The sequence below is a fragment of the Xylocopa sonorina genome, unplaced genomic scaffold (genome assembly GCF_050948175.1).
Source record: "Xylocopa sonorina isolate GNS202 unplaced genomic scaffold, iyXylSono1_principal scaffold0014, whole genome shotgun sequence".
NCBI classification, from domain to species: Eukaryota; Metazoa; Arthropoda; class Insecta; order Hymenoptera; family Apidae; genus Xylocopa; species Xylocopa sonorina.
The window spans coordinates 2,975,172-2,989,460 of NW_027490090.1; the positions used below are offsets into that span (position 1 = coordinate 2,975,172).

At 44.5% G+C, this 14,289-nt stretch overlaps 1 protein-coding gene across 1 annotated transcript in view; it reads left to right on the plus strand.

The window, feature by feature from the left end:
• The first annotated feature begins 3,269 nt into the window (after positions 1-3,269).
• The window catches only part of LOC143431832 (unconventional myosin-XV-like), a 40,387-nt gene continuing 29,367 nt past the window's right edge, over positions 3,270-14,289 (plus strand). Inside the window, exons 1-14 of the mRNA XM_076908786.1 lie at positions 3,270-4,901; positions 5,002-5,112; positions 8,658-8,746; positions 8,827-8,890; positions 9,209-9,318; positions 9,885-10,169; positions 10,324-10,501; positions 10,751-11,029; positions 11,297-11,626; positions 11,695-11,982; positions 12,054-12,211; positions 12,373-12,750; positions 12,830-13,173; positions 13,569-14,240. Of these exons, the coding sequence (XP_076764901.1) occupies positions 3,270-4,901; positions 5,002-5,112; positions 8,658-8,746; positions 8,827-8,890; positions 9,209-9,318; positions 9,885-10,169; positions 10,324-10,501; positions 10,751-11,029; positions 11,297-11,626; positions 11,695-11,982; positions 12,054-12,211; positions 12,373-12,750; positions 12,830-13,173; positions 13,569-14,240 (4,918 nt within the window). The remainder of the gene's footprint in view (positions 4,902-5,001; positions 5,113-8,657; positions 8,747-8,826; positions 8,891-9,208; positions 9,319-9,884; positions 10,170-10,323; positions 10,502-10,750; positions 11,030-11,296; positions 11,627-11,694; positions 11,983-12,053; positions 12,212-12,372; positions 12,751-12,829; positions 13,174-13,568; positions 14,241-14,289) is intronic.

Consider the following 14,289-nt stretch of genomic DNA (forward strand, 5'->3'; position numbering starts at 1 on the left):
TAATAATTGAAACAGATATTTCGTCGCGCTTTGGTTGCTCATTAATCGCGATTAATCATTTCTCGCGTTTCGCGAGTAGCGAAAAAAATCTCTCTTCTTTTTTTTTCTTTGAATTTCTTCATGAAATTTTTTGTTTACAGCGAACAGAGTCGAACGAGCTCGACAGTGCGTGCAAAATGAGGGCAGCTGGTTCATTTTCGACTGTTCATTAACGCTTTGAAGAGATGTACACCGAGTGGCAAAAGGTGAGTCAATATTGACAGAATTTTTTTGTTCGACCATACAAATTGCCAGAGAAAATTTTATCTAGTCGAAGAAGAATTAAAGAATGTAATGTGGTGTTGAGAATTATTTTTATGCTTGAGATTGGGTGGAAAAAAAATTATTTAAGGCACGAGGTTGTCGAGAATATTTAAAAAAAAATTGTTTAAGGCACAAGAACGTCGAGAATATTTTTAAAAAAATTATTTAAGGACAGGAGATCGTCGAGAATATTTTAAAAAAATTATTTAGGACATGAGATATGTGTTGGCAAGAAAGTAATTTGGGTTTGCCCTTTATATTTTTTTCTTCTTCTTCTGGTAATGTTAGAGTTTTCTTCTTTTCAGATATGGTAGTAGATACTTTTAAGTTGCTATAGAAAAAATTTCAATTTTGTTTGCAGTTTTCTTCCTATATTTTTGCCACCTCCAATCTGTACTCTATTAGATCGAAAGTAATTTGGGTTTGCTTTTATATTTTTTTTCTTCTTTTCCTGACAATGTTAGAATTTTGTTCTTTTCACAGTTAGTAGTAGACACCTTTGAGTTAATGTAGAAAAAATTTCAATGCAAAAATTAAATAAACGCCTGAGAAACAATAAGAAAAAGCAGAAACAAATTGCAAAGAGCATAGTCGTCGCATGGTTGCACAATGTTTACGTGTCCAAGCTAGAGTCTAAGCAGAAATAGTTGCGTGGTCGGAGTCAATGATCTGGGCACACGCAATTGCGTCGCCTTTGAAGCCAAACCAGCCACTTTCGAATGACTTCTCGACCCAATCACAGCTCTTCCACCACTGCCTTCAAACATTCCCCAAAAGGGTCCACAAAAATCGCGAAAAACCCAATAACCAACCATAAAACTGACGATTCTCGCGTAACCACAGCTTGCGCAACTCATAACTTTCAATTAGACGCCCATTGTTCAACGATTCTCGCGTCAGAGCAATTATTAGACTTCTCGACAGCCTTGCAGCAGTCGCAAGAGTCGACGAATCGCACGTGGCGCCACGGCGAGGCTGCGAAACGAGTCGCCAATTGGGCGCTGGCGAACCGCGCGTTTCTCAAAATCCAGTTTCGAAAGGTGGCATTAATTAGAAAGCCATTTTGGTGAAAGATCCATCAGAATGGCGATATTCAGCGAGCTGAAAAGGAAATGCGGCTGCATTAATTATCGAGGCTCGCTTGCATTACTCAATTTCCTATAGCGTCGGTTACGCCGCTCCAAGGCACTGTCTTCCTCAATTATCCACCTCGCCTCGTTTATTGGACACGCGTAATACCGGCTTCGGTAAAAGTGAGAACGAATTCTGACAGAAATTCCGCTCGATTCGGTCGGTTGTGGATCCTGCTGTCGAAGAGAAAGAATCTCCGGTGGTTTTGCATTTTTTGAGTTGAGGGTTTTGTTTTTTTCTTCTTTTGGATGGTTTTCTGTTGGTACACAGCTTTTTGACTGTTTTTCTTTGGATACTTTTGGTGTTCTTCTTATTGTATTATGTTGGGTTGGTGAGAAGGTTGTTTGGGTTTGATTTTTATTTTTTTATTCTTCTTCTGGTAATGTTAGAGTTTTGTTTTTTTCAGAGTTGGTAGTAGATACCTTTTAGTTAATGTAGAAAAAATTTCGATTTTGTTTGCAGCTTTCTTCCTACATTTTGCCCACATTGGGCTTTGACAAGAGAACAGAAATACAAAGACAAAATTGGTACGAGAAAAAAATATTCCACTTACAACAAATATCAATCAAAACCCTAACAAATATTATAAAAAAATTGCAACGCCTCAATCTATACCCAGTGACCAAGAAAACCAAATCAGAACATATCCTCCTCCCCCATAGTGCTCCCAAAAGAACAAAAAAGCAAGCACATAATTGCTGCAAGAGAAAAATGTGCTTCCAAAGAACGAAAAAAAGACAAAACAGACACAAAAAAAAACAAGAATCGCGCCAACAGATCGCGATCAGGTCGCACAGCACCAGGTCTCTCGCAATCCTCCTCCACCACAGTACCTTCTGCAACTCGCCACGGTGTCTAGTCAGCTCGCTTCCCGTTCTCGCAGGCTGTGTGCCCTGCACGCTTGCACGTACGCGTATTTAGCGCGTAATTTATATAAGAAGAAGAGGCACGCTTGGTTCCACCCGAAAGCGCTTCGATCCATTGGCGTCAGTGCAGTGGAAAGCGAGCAGCAGCAGCGTTCCACTGAAAACCTGCTATTGGATTTGCAAAAAGTGGCGGCATACGCCATTGAGACGAGCTCGAGCCTCAATTGTTGCGGAGGAGAGTCAGTAGAAGCCAGCAGTGCACCGTCGAGCATCCTCGCGATCGGATCTGGGCTGCACTCCTGCAGGAAGCACCCTTTTGCCACCCCTCTGCGCTCCCCAAACGCGCCAGCAGCGTCCACAGCGCTGGTAGCGCCTCATTTCCGGTGGTAGCCGCGTTTCCACGAGTGCTTCTCAGACGTGGGTGAAACCAGGTTGCGAAACTGGTCGAAGGACAGCCAGAACGATCAGTGAGACGCGTGTGAGTCAATGGCTGACAGTGATCGGCTAACTGTACTGCTTTTAGTGGGTCTTGGAGTGACACAGCCAGTGTAAACTAAATACGTGGTCGCGTTTTGGAAATGCCAGGTCGTTCACGCATTCTACGCGAGTAGCAGTGACCCAATGCGCCCAATAATGGCCGCCACGTTGGCCTGCTGACTCGTTTCCCGTCGAATTTCGAACCGCTGCGTGCCCAGACTGCCAATTGGGCTCGAGATAATCGAGCAATAGAGAGATTCCGTGGGTGATGGAGTGTCGCGGGTCGACCTTGGAGCTTCTCTGAGGCCCAACGGACCCGTGCCCTCGATTCGAAGCGAGATAATGGTCCCAGTGACCACACAGACTGCTGTAGGACAGTTGTAAAGTGGAAAGTGGGAGGGTTGGGCAAGAAAATGGCGGGCAGTAACGTCGCGAGGCACGAAGAAAGTCCCTGATGTCGATTAAAATCGAACGCTGACGGCGCGCGCAGCGATGGAGCCCGCGAGGAGGGCCCAGCAGAGGCCTGGTCGATCGTCGACCTCGAGGAGTCGGTTTCCGTCACGAGACACGCGCTCAGAGGCTTTCTACGCCGGCGCTGAACCGTTATCCGCTCGACGCGCGTTGCATAATTCCACTGGCCCAGACCCAGATACGAATTCCGCTCCAAATTCCAGCGGGTCGGCGGAACGCGCCAGGAGGCATCGCGCTTCCGGTCGCGTGGACCCAGCAGCGGCCCCTGCGAGGCTGCCTGGCCCTGCGCAAGGCCACAACACGGTCCCACGGGACGTTGCAGTGTCCAGACGCGAGATTCTGCGACGCTGCGTCCAAGAAACTGACTGCCAAGAGCAGAGACCGCGAACACTGCCCTCGATCGTGAGGAAAACGCAGAGGGACATCGTCAGGGTGGTCCAGGGTGCCAAGAAGGTCTCCAGACAGGACATACTGCGCAGAAGGACCAGCGTGGACGCTCTGGTCCCGCGCAGACGAGGCAAAGAGGAGAGGCTAGAAAGTTCAGAGGCGAAAGGTGGCACCGCGAGGCCCTCCACCACGAAGCAGAGGGGCCCCAGGTGGGGCAAGGAGGACGCTCGAGAGTCCAGGTCCGTCTGCGACTTCCTGGCAGTCACCAGCAAGCTGCAGGACATCACTCGAGGCCTTGTCCCAAGACCGTCGACCTTGCCAAAGATCGTGCACGTGGCGAGGATCAGCGAGGACTGGGCCAGCAGGCTGGCCAAGGATGCTGTGAGGAAGGAGCCGCCTGTTTATGGCAGAATTCGCAGACGAAAGAGCTCGTTGCCCTCGAATACAGCCACTCTGAGGGGTTCTTTTCTGTCTTTGGCCAAACCAGGCAGCCTTCGCGTCCGCGAGAGGGCAGTGGACGTTGAATTCAGGCCCAGCAGGCATCTGCGAGACCCTGTGCCAGACCCTGGGCCCTATTGCTCAGCCACTCTGCCCTTGATCGAGATGAGAACCAACCCTCAAAGGCCTGCGATCTACGCGAAGGTGTCGCGCAAGGCGTTGAAGACCGCGCAGAGGGCAGAATCGAAGGATGCAGCGTTGGAGGGCAGGACGATGTCGCGCAGGAGGATCATTGGGAACACGCAGGACCCAGAAACGGACCAGTCGAGACCCGAGGAAGACTCTGGCGAAATTCAGCGAGAATTTGCGTCAGAAAGTCAGACAAATCCGGGCAGAGAGGTGGAGCTGGTTGTCAGGAGAGGCTCGAGGGCGACTGGGTCCACTGTTGGGCCCAACGAGCCGACAAGATCGAAGTCCCAGGGCAGGTCGATGGAGAACTTTCGCTCGACGAGGCGGGAGATCGACGCTGCTGGCAGAATGGCGACCACTCTTCCGAGTTATGTGAAAAGTTCGAGAAAGTGCTCGACGGAAGGCTCGTCAGGGAAGTGCTCGTCGAAGCAGATCAAGGAGAGATCGAACCACGCACGGAAGTCGGCCAGTGGCCATGCCAGAGCTTACAGCGACGCGAACAGCGCCCGTTCCAATTCCCCTTTGACCACGTCCTCCATTTTTGGCTTCTGCACTGGCAAACGAAAGGTGCAGCCGTCGTGCGCCAATGCGGCGAGGTCTGAGCTGATTTCCAGCTGTCCCACGTGGAATTTGGAAACGGTTAGCAGCGCACACGATCCTCGAGACTGCCACCGCTCGTTTAAAACAGTTTTCACGTGGTTTTTCGCCTTATCTCACATATTACTTCTCTGTTTTCCAGGGAGAGCTGGTGTGGTTCGACCCAGGAGTGGGCCACGTGCTGCCAGGCGAGGTGTTGGAGTACCACAGAGCTGCGAACGTTCTCTCAGTGCAAGCAGTGATCGCTGGAAAGGTACAGACTTCATTTCTCTGGCTAACGACCATAATTAAGAGCAGAATGAGCTTCGAAAGCGCTGGTCAGCGTTGCTGCTCGACACTGCAACGCTGCCTACGCTGCTTGGACGCCTGACAGGGAACAATACGAGCGTCTACGTCGAGGCCAAGTGGCAACCGGTTATTCCACGTCTCCTTTAAAGCTAAACTCGACTCTGGACGCTCTTACAAAGTGTCCCATCGACTTTTTGGAGCGTCTATTAACGCGTTTATCTGGGTCGCGAGTCTCGAGAGATGCAGAGAGCATTGTCGATGCGGTTCTGCCAGTTTTAGCGGCTCGTTTGGTCGTGCAGATCGTTCAGACGTTTCCTGAAACGCGTGTAGAAAGTCGAAGGAGCTGACGAATGCCAGGCGTGCCTGAAGGAATTCCTCAGAATCGCTTCCGCGAAAGTGACCCGCGGAAAATCGAGCCAGGATCGCGAAAGTGCAGTTCGAGAACGGGCCACAACTTGCGACACCCTCTGCTGGCACTTTCAAGCGCCAAGGACACTGCCTTGCGCCCCCTGTCTTTCACTTTCGCGAATTAGGGCAGTCATTGAGCTGATGACAGCAGGGTATTGCTCTCTGTCGATCGAACAGTTTGTTATCGAGATCGATCGACTAATTTCTGGCACTAATTAAGGATTGATGAGAAAAGACATTTTTTTAGAGTAGTTTAAGTCAGTTTTCTGGGGTTTTTTTAGCTTTGGTTCGAGAATACACTTTTTGGAGTCATTTTTTGAGCATTTTTTTTAGTTTAGGTTCGAGAATAAGTTTTTGGAAAGAGTTTCAGTCATTTTTTTCATCTTAACTTCAAAAATAATTGTTTAAAAATAGTTTCACTCATTTCTCGTCTACTTTTTTTTAGATTAGGTCCGATTAATTGTCCTAAAAACTGAAAATTAGTGTTGTTTTGGTCCCAAGCGAGGTTTATGGGTAATAATTCATGTAATATCTGGTCGCGTGTCGCAGAGATGCCTCGAAAGCCGCGTTATGCGATGCGTTCACCGCAAAAAAGGTATAATGTCAGCGTAATTCGACGTGGCGAGTTAAACTGCGATTAGATTCGCTTGCAGTTTCGTTTCTGCGAGCAGAGATCGCGATCACTGGTTTTTTTCTGGTCAGTCGACGTTTTAATTCATCGCGATTGGAATTGTTTCGAGAAAATTTGGGATGCAGAGTTCTTTTGGCGATTTCAATTTTGGTTTTTGAGCTGAGCTTGTTATTTGGCATTTTTTAGAGCAATTATGAGGAAAAATTGGGTTTTACAGGAGAAGAAATGAAGAAATTGAAGGGCTGTGTTTTTGGTCTTGGAAAATTAAGTTCTTGCTTATATTTTGCTGAATATTTGCTCTATATTTGCAGCTGAACTTATAAATTAGAGCTATTATTTGTCATTTTAGATTAATGATGAATAAAAATTATAAAAATCTCTGAGCTTCAAATAGAACCCAAATTGAACTCTCTGAACTTCAAATGGAACAAGAAAATTGGTCTCTGAACTTCAAATAGAACCCAAATTGGTCTCGCAAATCACTGAAAAAGCCTCGAACACGCTTCCGCGAAGCTCGCGTGCAGACGTCAGATTCGAGAGTCGAGTTAAAAACCAGTAACGGGATCGATTTCTGTTTACTACGTAGACCATGTCAGCAGAACGTTGCTTCCTTTGGTTCCTCGAACCGTGGCATAGTAATCGTAACGCGTCTGCGCGATGCCAGCGCCGCGTAAAATGCTGTAAGCTGATTTAAAAAAAGAATGCTCGCTCGACTCTTCATCTAACATTTCAAATACAAAGTGTAATTTCGCGACGACTCTTAATGAGCAATTACTCGATCGACTTTTCATTTAATGCTTGAAATACAAAGTGTAATGTCGCGACGACTCTTAATGAGCAATTGTTCACTCGACTCTTCATTTAATATTTGAAATACAAAGTGTAATGTCGCGACGACTCTTAATGAGCAATAATTGCTAGCTCGTTTCTTTATTTAATGCTTGAAATATGAAGTTTAGCACAATATTAAGATTTTTTATATATATTATATGTTAATTAAGACTGAAGCCTGGACAATTCACAGGTCTCTTCACAATCTTATTTGTTGGGAATAAAGTATCAACAGCATGACTCTTAGTGTCAGTAAGGTGTTTACTCTAATTTTGTTGATTGAGAATATTTGTTGAGAATAAAGTGCTTGTTTGAAAGCATGTGCCTTGGAATGGCAAAGTTCCAAAGCGTCAACTTTGAAAGTGTGTGCTTTGGAGCCGCGAACATTCGAAGCACGAGCTTTCCACTGCAAGTTTTCAAAGCGTGTGCTTTGGAATCGCAAAGTTTCAAAGCATATGTCTTGGAATTGAGAACTTTCAGAGCATCAACTTTAAACGCGTGTGCTTTAGAGTCGCAAACTTTCAAAGCGTGTGCTTTGGATTCGCAAAGTTTCAAAGCATGTGCTTTGGAATCGCAAACTTTCGAAGCATCAAATTTCAAAGCATGTGCTTTGAAATCGCAAAGTTTCAAGGCGTCAACTTTCAAAGCGTGTGCTTTGGAATCACAAAGCTTCAAAGCATATGTCTTGGAATTGAGAACTTTCAGAGCATCAACTTTAAACGCGTGTGCTTTAGAGTCGCAAACTTTCAAAGCGTGTGCTTTGGATTCGCAAACTTTCAAAGCATTTGCATTGGAATCGCAAACTTTCGAAGCATCAAATTTCAAAGCATGCGCTTTGAAATCGCAAAGTTTCAAGGCGTCAACTTTCAAACCGTGTGCTTTAATATTTGTTGCGAATAAAGTGTCAACAAGATGACTCTTAGTGTCAGTAAGGTGACAACTCCTAATGCCAGTAAGGTGATGACTCTAGTCTTATTGATTGGCAATATTTCTTGGGAATAAAGTATCAACAGTAAGGTGTGACGCTAGTCTATTTGTTGAGAATGTATTTGACATCACAGCAGCGCGACTGGCGGGCTCAGAGGAGCATTGCCACATCCGGTTGCGTCTCACGCGAGCAGCTTTCGCGTCTTGCGTGAATTCGCGTCGATCTTCCTTTTCTGTCGAGAGATCTGAGAGAAAAAGCTGGTTCTAAGTGGCAGACGATGCTGGGAGCTTTTAATGTCCATCGAGATTTCTTAACGTTCTTTCTTTTCATTTTTTTAATTGTCAGAGAGCGAGATGTTTGGCTTGAAAGTCGAGAAAAAATTAAATTCTTATTAAATAAGCTTTAAAAGAATTATTATTGCTTCTCAAATTTTTTTTTCTATTTTTATATTTAATCTAAAGGAAAATCAAAATTTTTATTAAGCAATCTTTTAACAATTTTTTGCTTTTCCAAGTCGAGGAAGACCATTTTTTAAATAATCAAGGTTGCTCGGTTCTGTGTTGCTTTTTTATTTATGAATAATATTGTTAGAATTGAATGAGTTACATTGAAAATTTTGAGGACAATTTTTGCTGGAGAAATGTAGTTTATTTTAATTTTTTTAACTCAATTGTTTAAATTGAAGTTTGACTTGTGTTTGGGAACATTACAGCCCCAAATCTTCACCCTGACCAACCTGAGTGGAGTGAAACCAAGGCAGGATCTTGGACAAAATGGAGTGGAAGACATGATTCAATTAACGTGAGTTCTAAAATTAAGAAATTAAAATTTGATTCTTAATATTAAAATTATATATTCTCAAAAATTGGTTAAAATTTCAGAGACTTGAACGAAGCCTCCCTATTATGGAACCTGAAGATTCGATACGACAAGGAATTGATATACGTAAGCCCTCCAAATTTTTATAAATACCAAAGAACATTTTTTTTTTTTTTAATTTTCTCAAACAAATTTCATTTATTTCTAACAAAATAAATATTGAAAGTTATTAATTAAAAATGACTAGCATTGTCTTCTGGAGTTACCAGACCAAGCTTAAACTGTCTCTATAAATCACTGGCCAAAGATCTAATTTATTGCCAATTTTGAATAGCATCAATCAGAAGTTCTCAAATACTCAAGGGCTTCAGAATTTCCTCAAATAACTCAGATAACAAACAGTTTCTTTGCTCAAATAATGCAATAAATATTTTTAATTAACAGACTTACACTGGGAGCATCCTGGTCGCAGTGAACCCCTACAAAATGTTCGACATTTATGGCCTGGACCAGGTGAAGCTGTACGAGGGTCGAATACTTGGTACACTGCCTCCGTGAGTACCAAAATATCTTCAATTGTTCCATGTGCTTTGGAATCGCAAGGTTACAAAGCGCCAACTTCGAAAGCATGATCTTTGAAAGCGTGTGCTTTGGAATTTCAAAGCTCTAAAGCGTATGCTTTGGAATGGCAAACTTTCAAACCGTCAGCTTTCAAAACGTGTGCTTTGGAGGCGCAAACTTTCAAGACATGAGCTTTCAAAGCGTCTGCTTTGGAATCTCAAAGCTTTAAAGCGTATGCTTTGGAGTCACAAACTTTAAAAGCGTGTGCTTTGGAACCGCAAAGTTTCAAAGCGTGTGCTTTGGAATTGCAAAGTTTCAAAGCATCAACTTTGAATGCGTGTGCTTTGGAATTGCAAAGTTTCAAAGCATAAGCAACCTCATTGCGATCTTCCAAACCATGTGCTTCCAAATCACAAACTTCCAACGCGTCAATTTTCAAAGCACAACCTTCTCCATCGCAAACTTCCAAACCAAATGCATCTCCAATCTTTCTACTATTCCTCTATAATTTAATCACCAATAATTCCATCACTAATTGCTCTAAAAATTCGAATTGCAGTCACCTGTTCGCGGTGGGTTCCTCAGCGTACAGCCAAGTGACAGCAGCGAACAACGCCAGCGCGAATCAGGTGGTGGTCATATCCGGTGAATCTGGTTCAGGAAAAACGGAATCGACCAAACTGGTGATGCAATATCTCGCAGCAGTGAATCGAGCCCCAAATAACCTTGTCACAGAACAAATTCTCGAGGCAACGCCATTGCTCGAAAGCTTTGGCAATGCGAAGACGCCAAGGAACGACAACAGCAGCAGATTTGGCAAATACTTGGAGGTTTTCTTTAGAGAGTAAGTAAAGAACAGAGAAGATTCTGTGCTGGTTAGAAGCATCAGCTTTCAAAACGTGTGCTTTGGAGTCGCAAACTCTCAAAGCGTCAACTTTCAAAGTAATCACAATCACAACTTCCCCAACAAAAGCACTTAATCGACCAATAATTTCCAGTGGAGTGATCGTAGGAGGAAGAATAACTCAATACCTGCTGGAAAAAAGCAGAATAGTAACCCAAGCCTCAGAAGAACGAAATTACCACGTCTTCTACGAGCTTTTGGCAGGCCTGGACCAACAACTCAGAGACAAATATGGCCTTCTGACACCAGACAAATACTTTTATCTGAACCAGGTACTTAGAACCACTCAATTACCTCAACTCCACCCTAAATATAAAAAAATACAACTCCAAAAACCAACTTTTATTAAGAATTTTCATATTCCTTAAATTAGAGTCCTCTAAAACGCGTCAAAGTAATTAAAAATCAACTGTTTAGGGTGGAAACTGCAAGATAAACTCATCAAATTAATTAAAAGTCAATTGATGAGGCTGGCAACTGCCAAATGAACGCATAATGTTAATTAAAAATGAATTGTTTAGGGTGGCAACTGCGAGATCGATGGAAAAAGCGACACACAGGACTTCAAAGCGCTGCTGTCCGCCATGCAAGTCTTGGGTTTCACGTCAGAGGAGCAGGACACGATATTCAAGATCCTTGCGAGTGTTTTGCACCTTGGCAATGTCTATTTTCATCGAAAACAGATGAGACACGGCCAAGAAGGCGTGGAAGTCGGTTCTGACGCTGAGATCCGCTGGGCTGCTCATCTTCTGCAGGTCAACTCTGACGGCATCATCAGAGCACTCACCACTAAGACCACTGTACGTGAAATCTCGAAAATACCTGCCTTAACTAGCCTAGCACACCTAATTTTCAACTTAAGTAACTCGAAAATTCGACTGTTCTGCTTAAAAAACCCAAAAACAGCTGATTTTTGCCACTAACGAGCTGCTCTTGCCTGCTCTGTGCTGCAAACTCTTAGAAACAGCTGATTTCCATCGATTAATTTGAATGTAACTTGAACTTTTCAACGTAAGGAACTCAAAAACAGCAGATTTTCATCAACTAATGCAATTGTCTGCTCGCAGGAGGCGAGAAACGAGAAAGTCTTCACTGCACTGAACATTGACCAAGCACTGGACGCCAGAGACGCGTTCGCAAAGGCACTGTACAACTCCCTGTTCTCCTGGCTGGTGGCACGCGTCAACCACATCGTCTACAAAGGCACCAAACAGACAGCAGCCATTTCTATCCTCGACATATTCGGATTCGAGAACTTCGCTGAGAACAGCCTCGAGCAATTGTGCATCAACTATGCCAACGAGAACCTGCATTTCTACTTCAACAAGCACATATTCAAGTTGGAGCAACAAGAATACGCTAAAGAGAAGATCGACTGGACCACGATTAATTACACCGTAAGTGATCAGTCGTTTTGGTGCTCTGCCTTTGGTTTGTCCTGCAAAAAGTCTGTTTTTGCCTGCAGGACAACCTGCCAGTGATTCATCTGATCGCCAAGAAGCCAGTTGGGATTCTTCATCTTCTCGATGACGAGAGTAATTTTCCAAAAGCCACGGATCTTTCGTTTCTGGAGAAGTGCCACTACAATCATGCTTTGAGCGAGCTGTATTCGAGGCCAAGGATGAATTCTGCTGAGTTTGCGATCAAACACTATGCTGGGCAGGTTTGGTACAACGTTGAAGGGTTTTTGGATAAGAACAGGGACACTTTGAGACCTGATGTGGTGGAATTGCTGATAAGCAGCAAAATATCTGTGAGTTTTTGTAAGATTGTGAGTGCAAATGCTGCTATTGGGTTTGCTGATTGTTGTTGGTTTGCTTGCAGATGGTCAGCAAGATGTTTCAGCACGTGAGGACAACCCACGAAGCCAACAAGACGATGAACAAGCCCAATGGAAGATTTGTAACTATGAAGCCAAGGACTCCAACTGTGTCTGCCAGATTTCACGACAGTCTGCAGTTGCTACTTGATTCCATGTCTCAGTGAGTGTTGCCTGTGTTAAACGCAAATTCTACTGATTATTTTAGTTGCAAACTTTGGTGGCAAAGTTCATGACAGTTTGAAGCTTCCAAAGTATTTAAATTTCTGTGGTTTTGCTCGAAAATGCCAGAGCAATAAGCACCAATTCCATTTGCAATTTCAGATGCAATCCATGGTTCGTACGATGCATAAAGCCAAACACAGAGAAAGCACCAATGAAATTCGACATGCCTTGTGTGCTCGAGCAATTACGCTACACAGGAATGCTCGAAACCATTCGCATTCGAAAGACAGGCTACCCAGTGCGCCTTTTGTTTGGGCACTTCGTGGACAGGTACAGATACCTGGTATCGACACATCTGCCCAGAGGAGCGCCCAACAAGGAATTAGCTCGCATAATTTTGGACAAAGCAGCTCCAAAGGAGGCTCAATCGCAATACCAACTTGGTCTGACCAGGGTGTTCCTCAGAGAATCATTAGAGAGGACTTTGGAGTACAACAGAGCACTGATTTTGGAAAGAGCTGCCATCACAGTTCAGAGGTGAGGCACCAAGTGTCCACCAAGTGTCCAACTAAAGGTTTTTGATGATCTTTAACGATTTTTCCTTAATTGGACGCAGATACACCAGAGGATTCCTCGCCAGAAGGCGGTTCCTCAACATCTCTCGCAGCACAGTGCTGATCCAGGCTGTCTATCGTGGCTATCGTGAAAGAAAGAAGTTCCACGCGTTGAAGAGGGGCGTTTTGATGGCTCAGAAGATGTACAGAGGCAAAAAGCAGCGCGAGAGGTTCGCAGTGTTGAAAGAGGAGATGGCGAAGAGGGCAGAGATCGAACGTGCGAGCAAGGAGAGGGCCAAGGCGAAGCAGCAGAGAGAGGAGCAGGAGAGGACCTCCAGAGCTGTTGCTGGGGTCAACCATTTGGAAATCCCTGCTGAACTCGCCTTTATTTACAGCAAACTCGATGGTAAATGCTTGAAAACTGCTTGTCAGCACTGTAACTGTGCTTTATCCCTTATTGCTTTTGCTGTAAAACCATTTTTTGTGCCATAGTCATTGGCTACTAACGTGTAGCAGTCTCTAGAGCTGTAACTATGCTGAACTCGCCTTTATTTACAGCAAACTTGATGGTAAATGCTTGGAACTGCTTGTCAACACTGTTTCTGTGCTTAATCCCTTATTGCTTTTGTTGTAAAACCATTTTAATGCCATAGTCACTGCCTGTTCAATGTGCAGCAGTCTCTAGAGCTGTAATTACCAATCTAGAAGCCTTCAAACCTTGCAAAATGAAGTTTCTTTAGCCACTAGAGTCAAAAAATCGAATTCCAAGTGTAACTCTGCCTCCAATGCTTCTGTCGACAGATTGGCAGCCCACACACACAGAAAGAAACCTGCTAAAGGTCGTAGGGCAAGTAATACCAATGCACCACAGCTACAACCTGCCAAACGACATCGACCAGCACCAATTCTCGAAGTTCACCAACATCTACTTCAAAAGCCACATCTTTGGCATGAAGAGGGAGCCAATAAAGACGCCATTCCTGGCCAAAGCCAGGGACCAGGACTACACAGACTCGTTGATGATCTTCAAGATGATCCTGCGGTTCATGAACGAGAACAATTTGAGTGGCAAAAGGGAGCAGGCACTGGGTGACTATATTGTAAACAAGGGAATCGTCAATGAGAAGCTCAGAGACGAGATTCTGTGCCAATTAGCCAACCAAACGTGGAAGAACGAAAACGATGCGAATAAAGAAAGAGGCTGGCTGTTGCTGTCCAACTGCCTCTCAGCATTTCAACCCAGTTCCACCCTCTTCAAGTACCTTCTCAAATACGTCTCTGACCACGCGTACGATGGATACAAGGCTTACTGCCAGAGAAAGCTTCTTCAGGGCGAGAGAACCATCTTCAGAGTAACGAACAACAACCAGCAAGTGGTCCACCACGTTCCTAGGAATTATCCACCGTGTGTTTTGGAGTGGAGAGCCAATAGAAACCGTGTCAACATGGCTCTGAGCGTTGGCTTCTACGATGGTAGGTTTTTAATGCAGTAATCAAGGAATTGCTTTAGAAATGGAGCGTT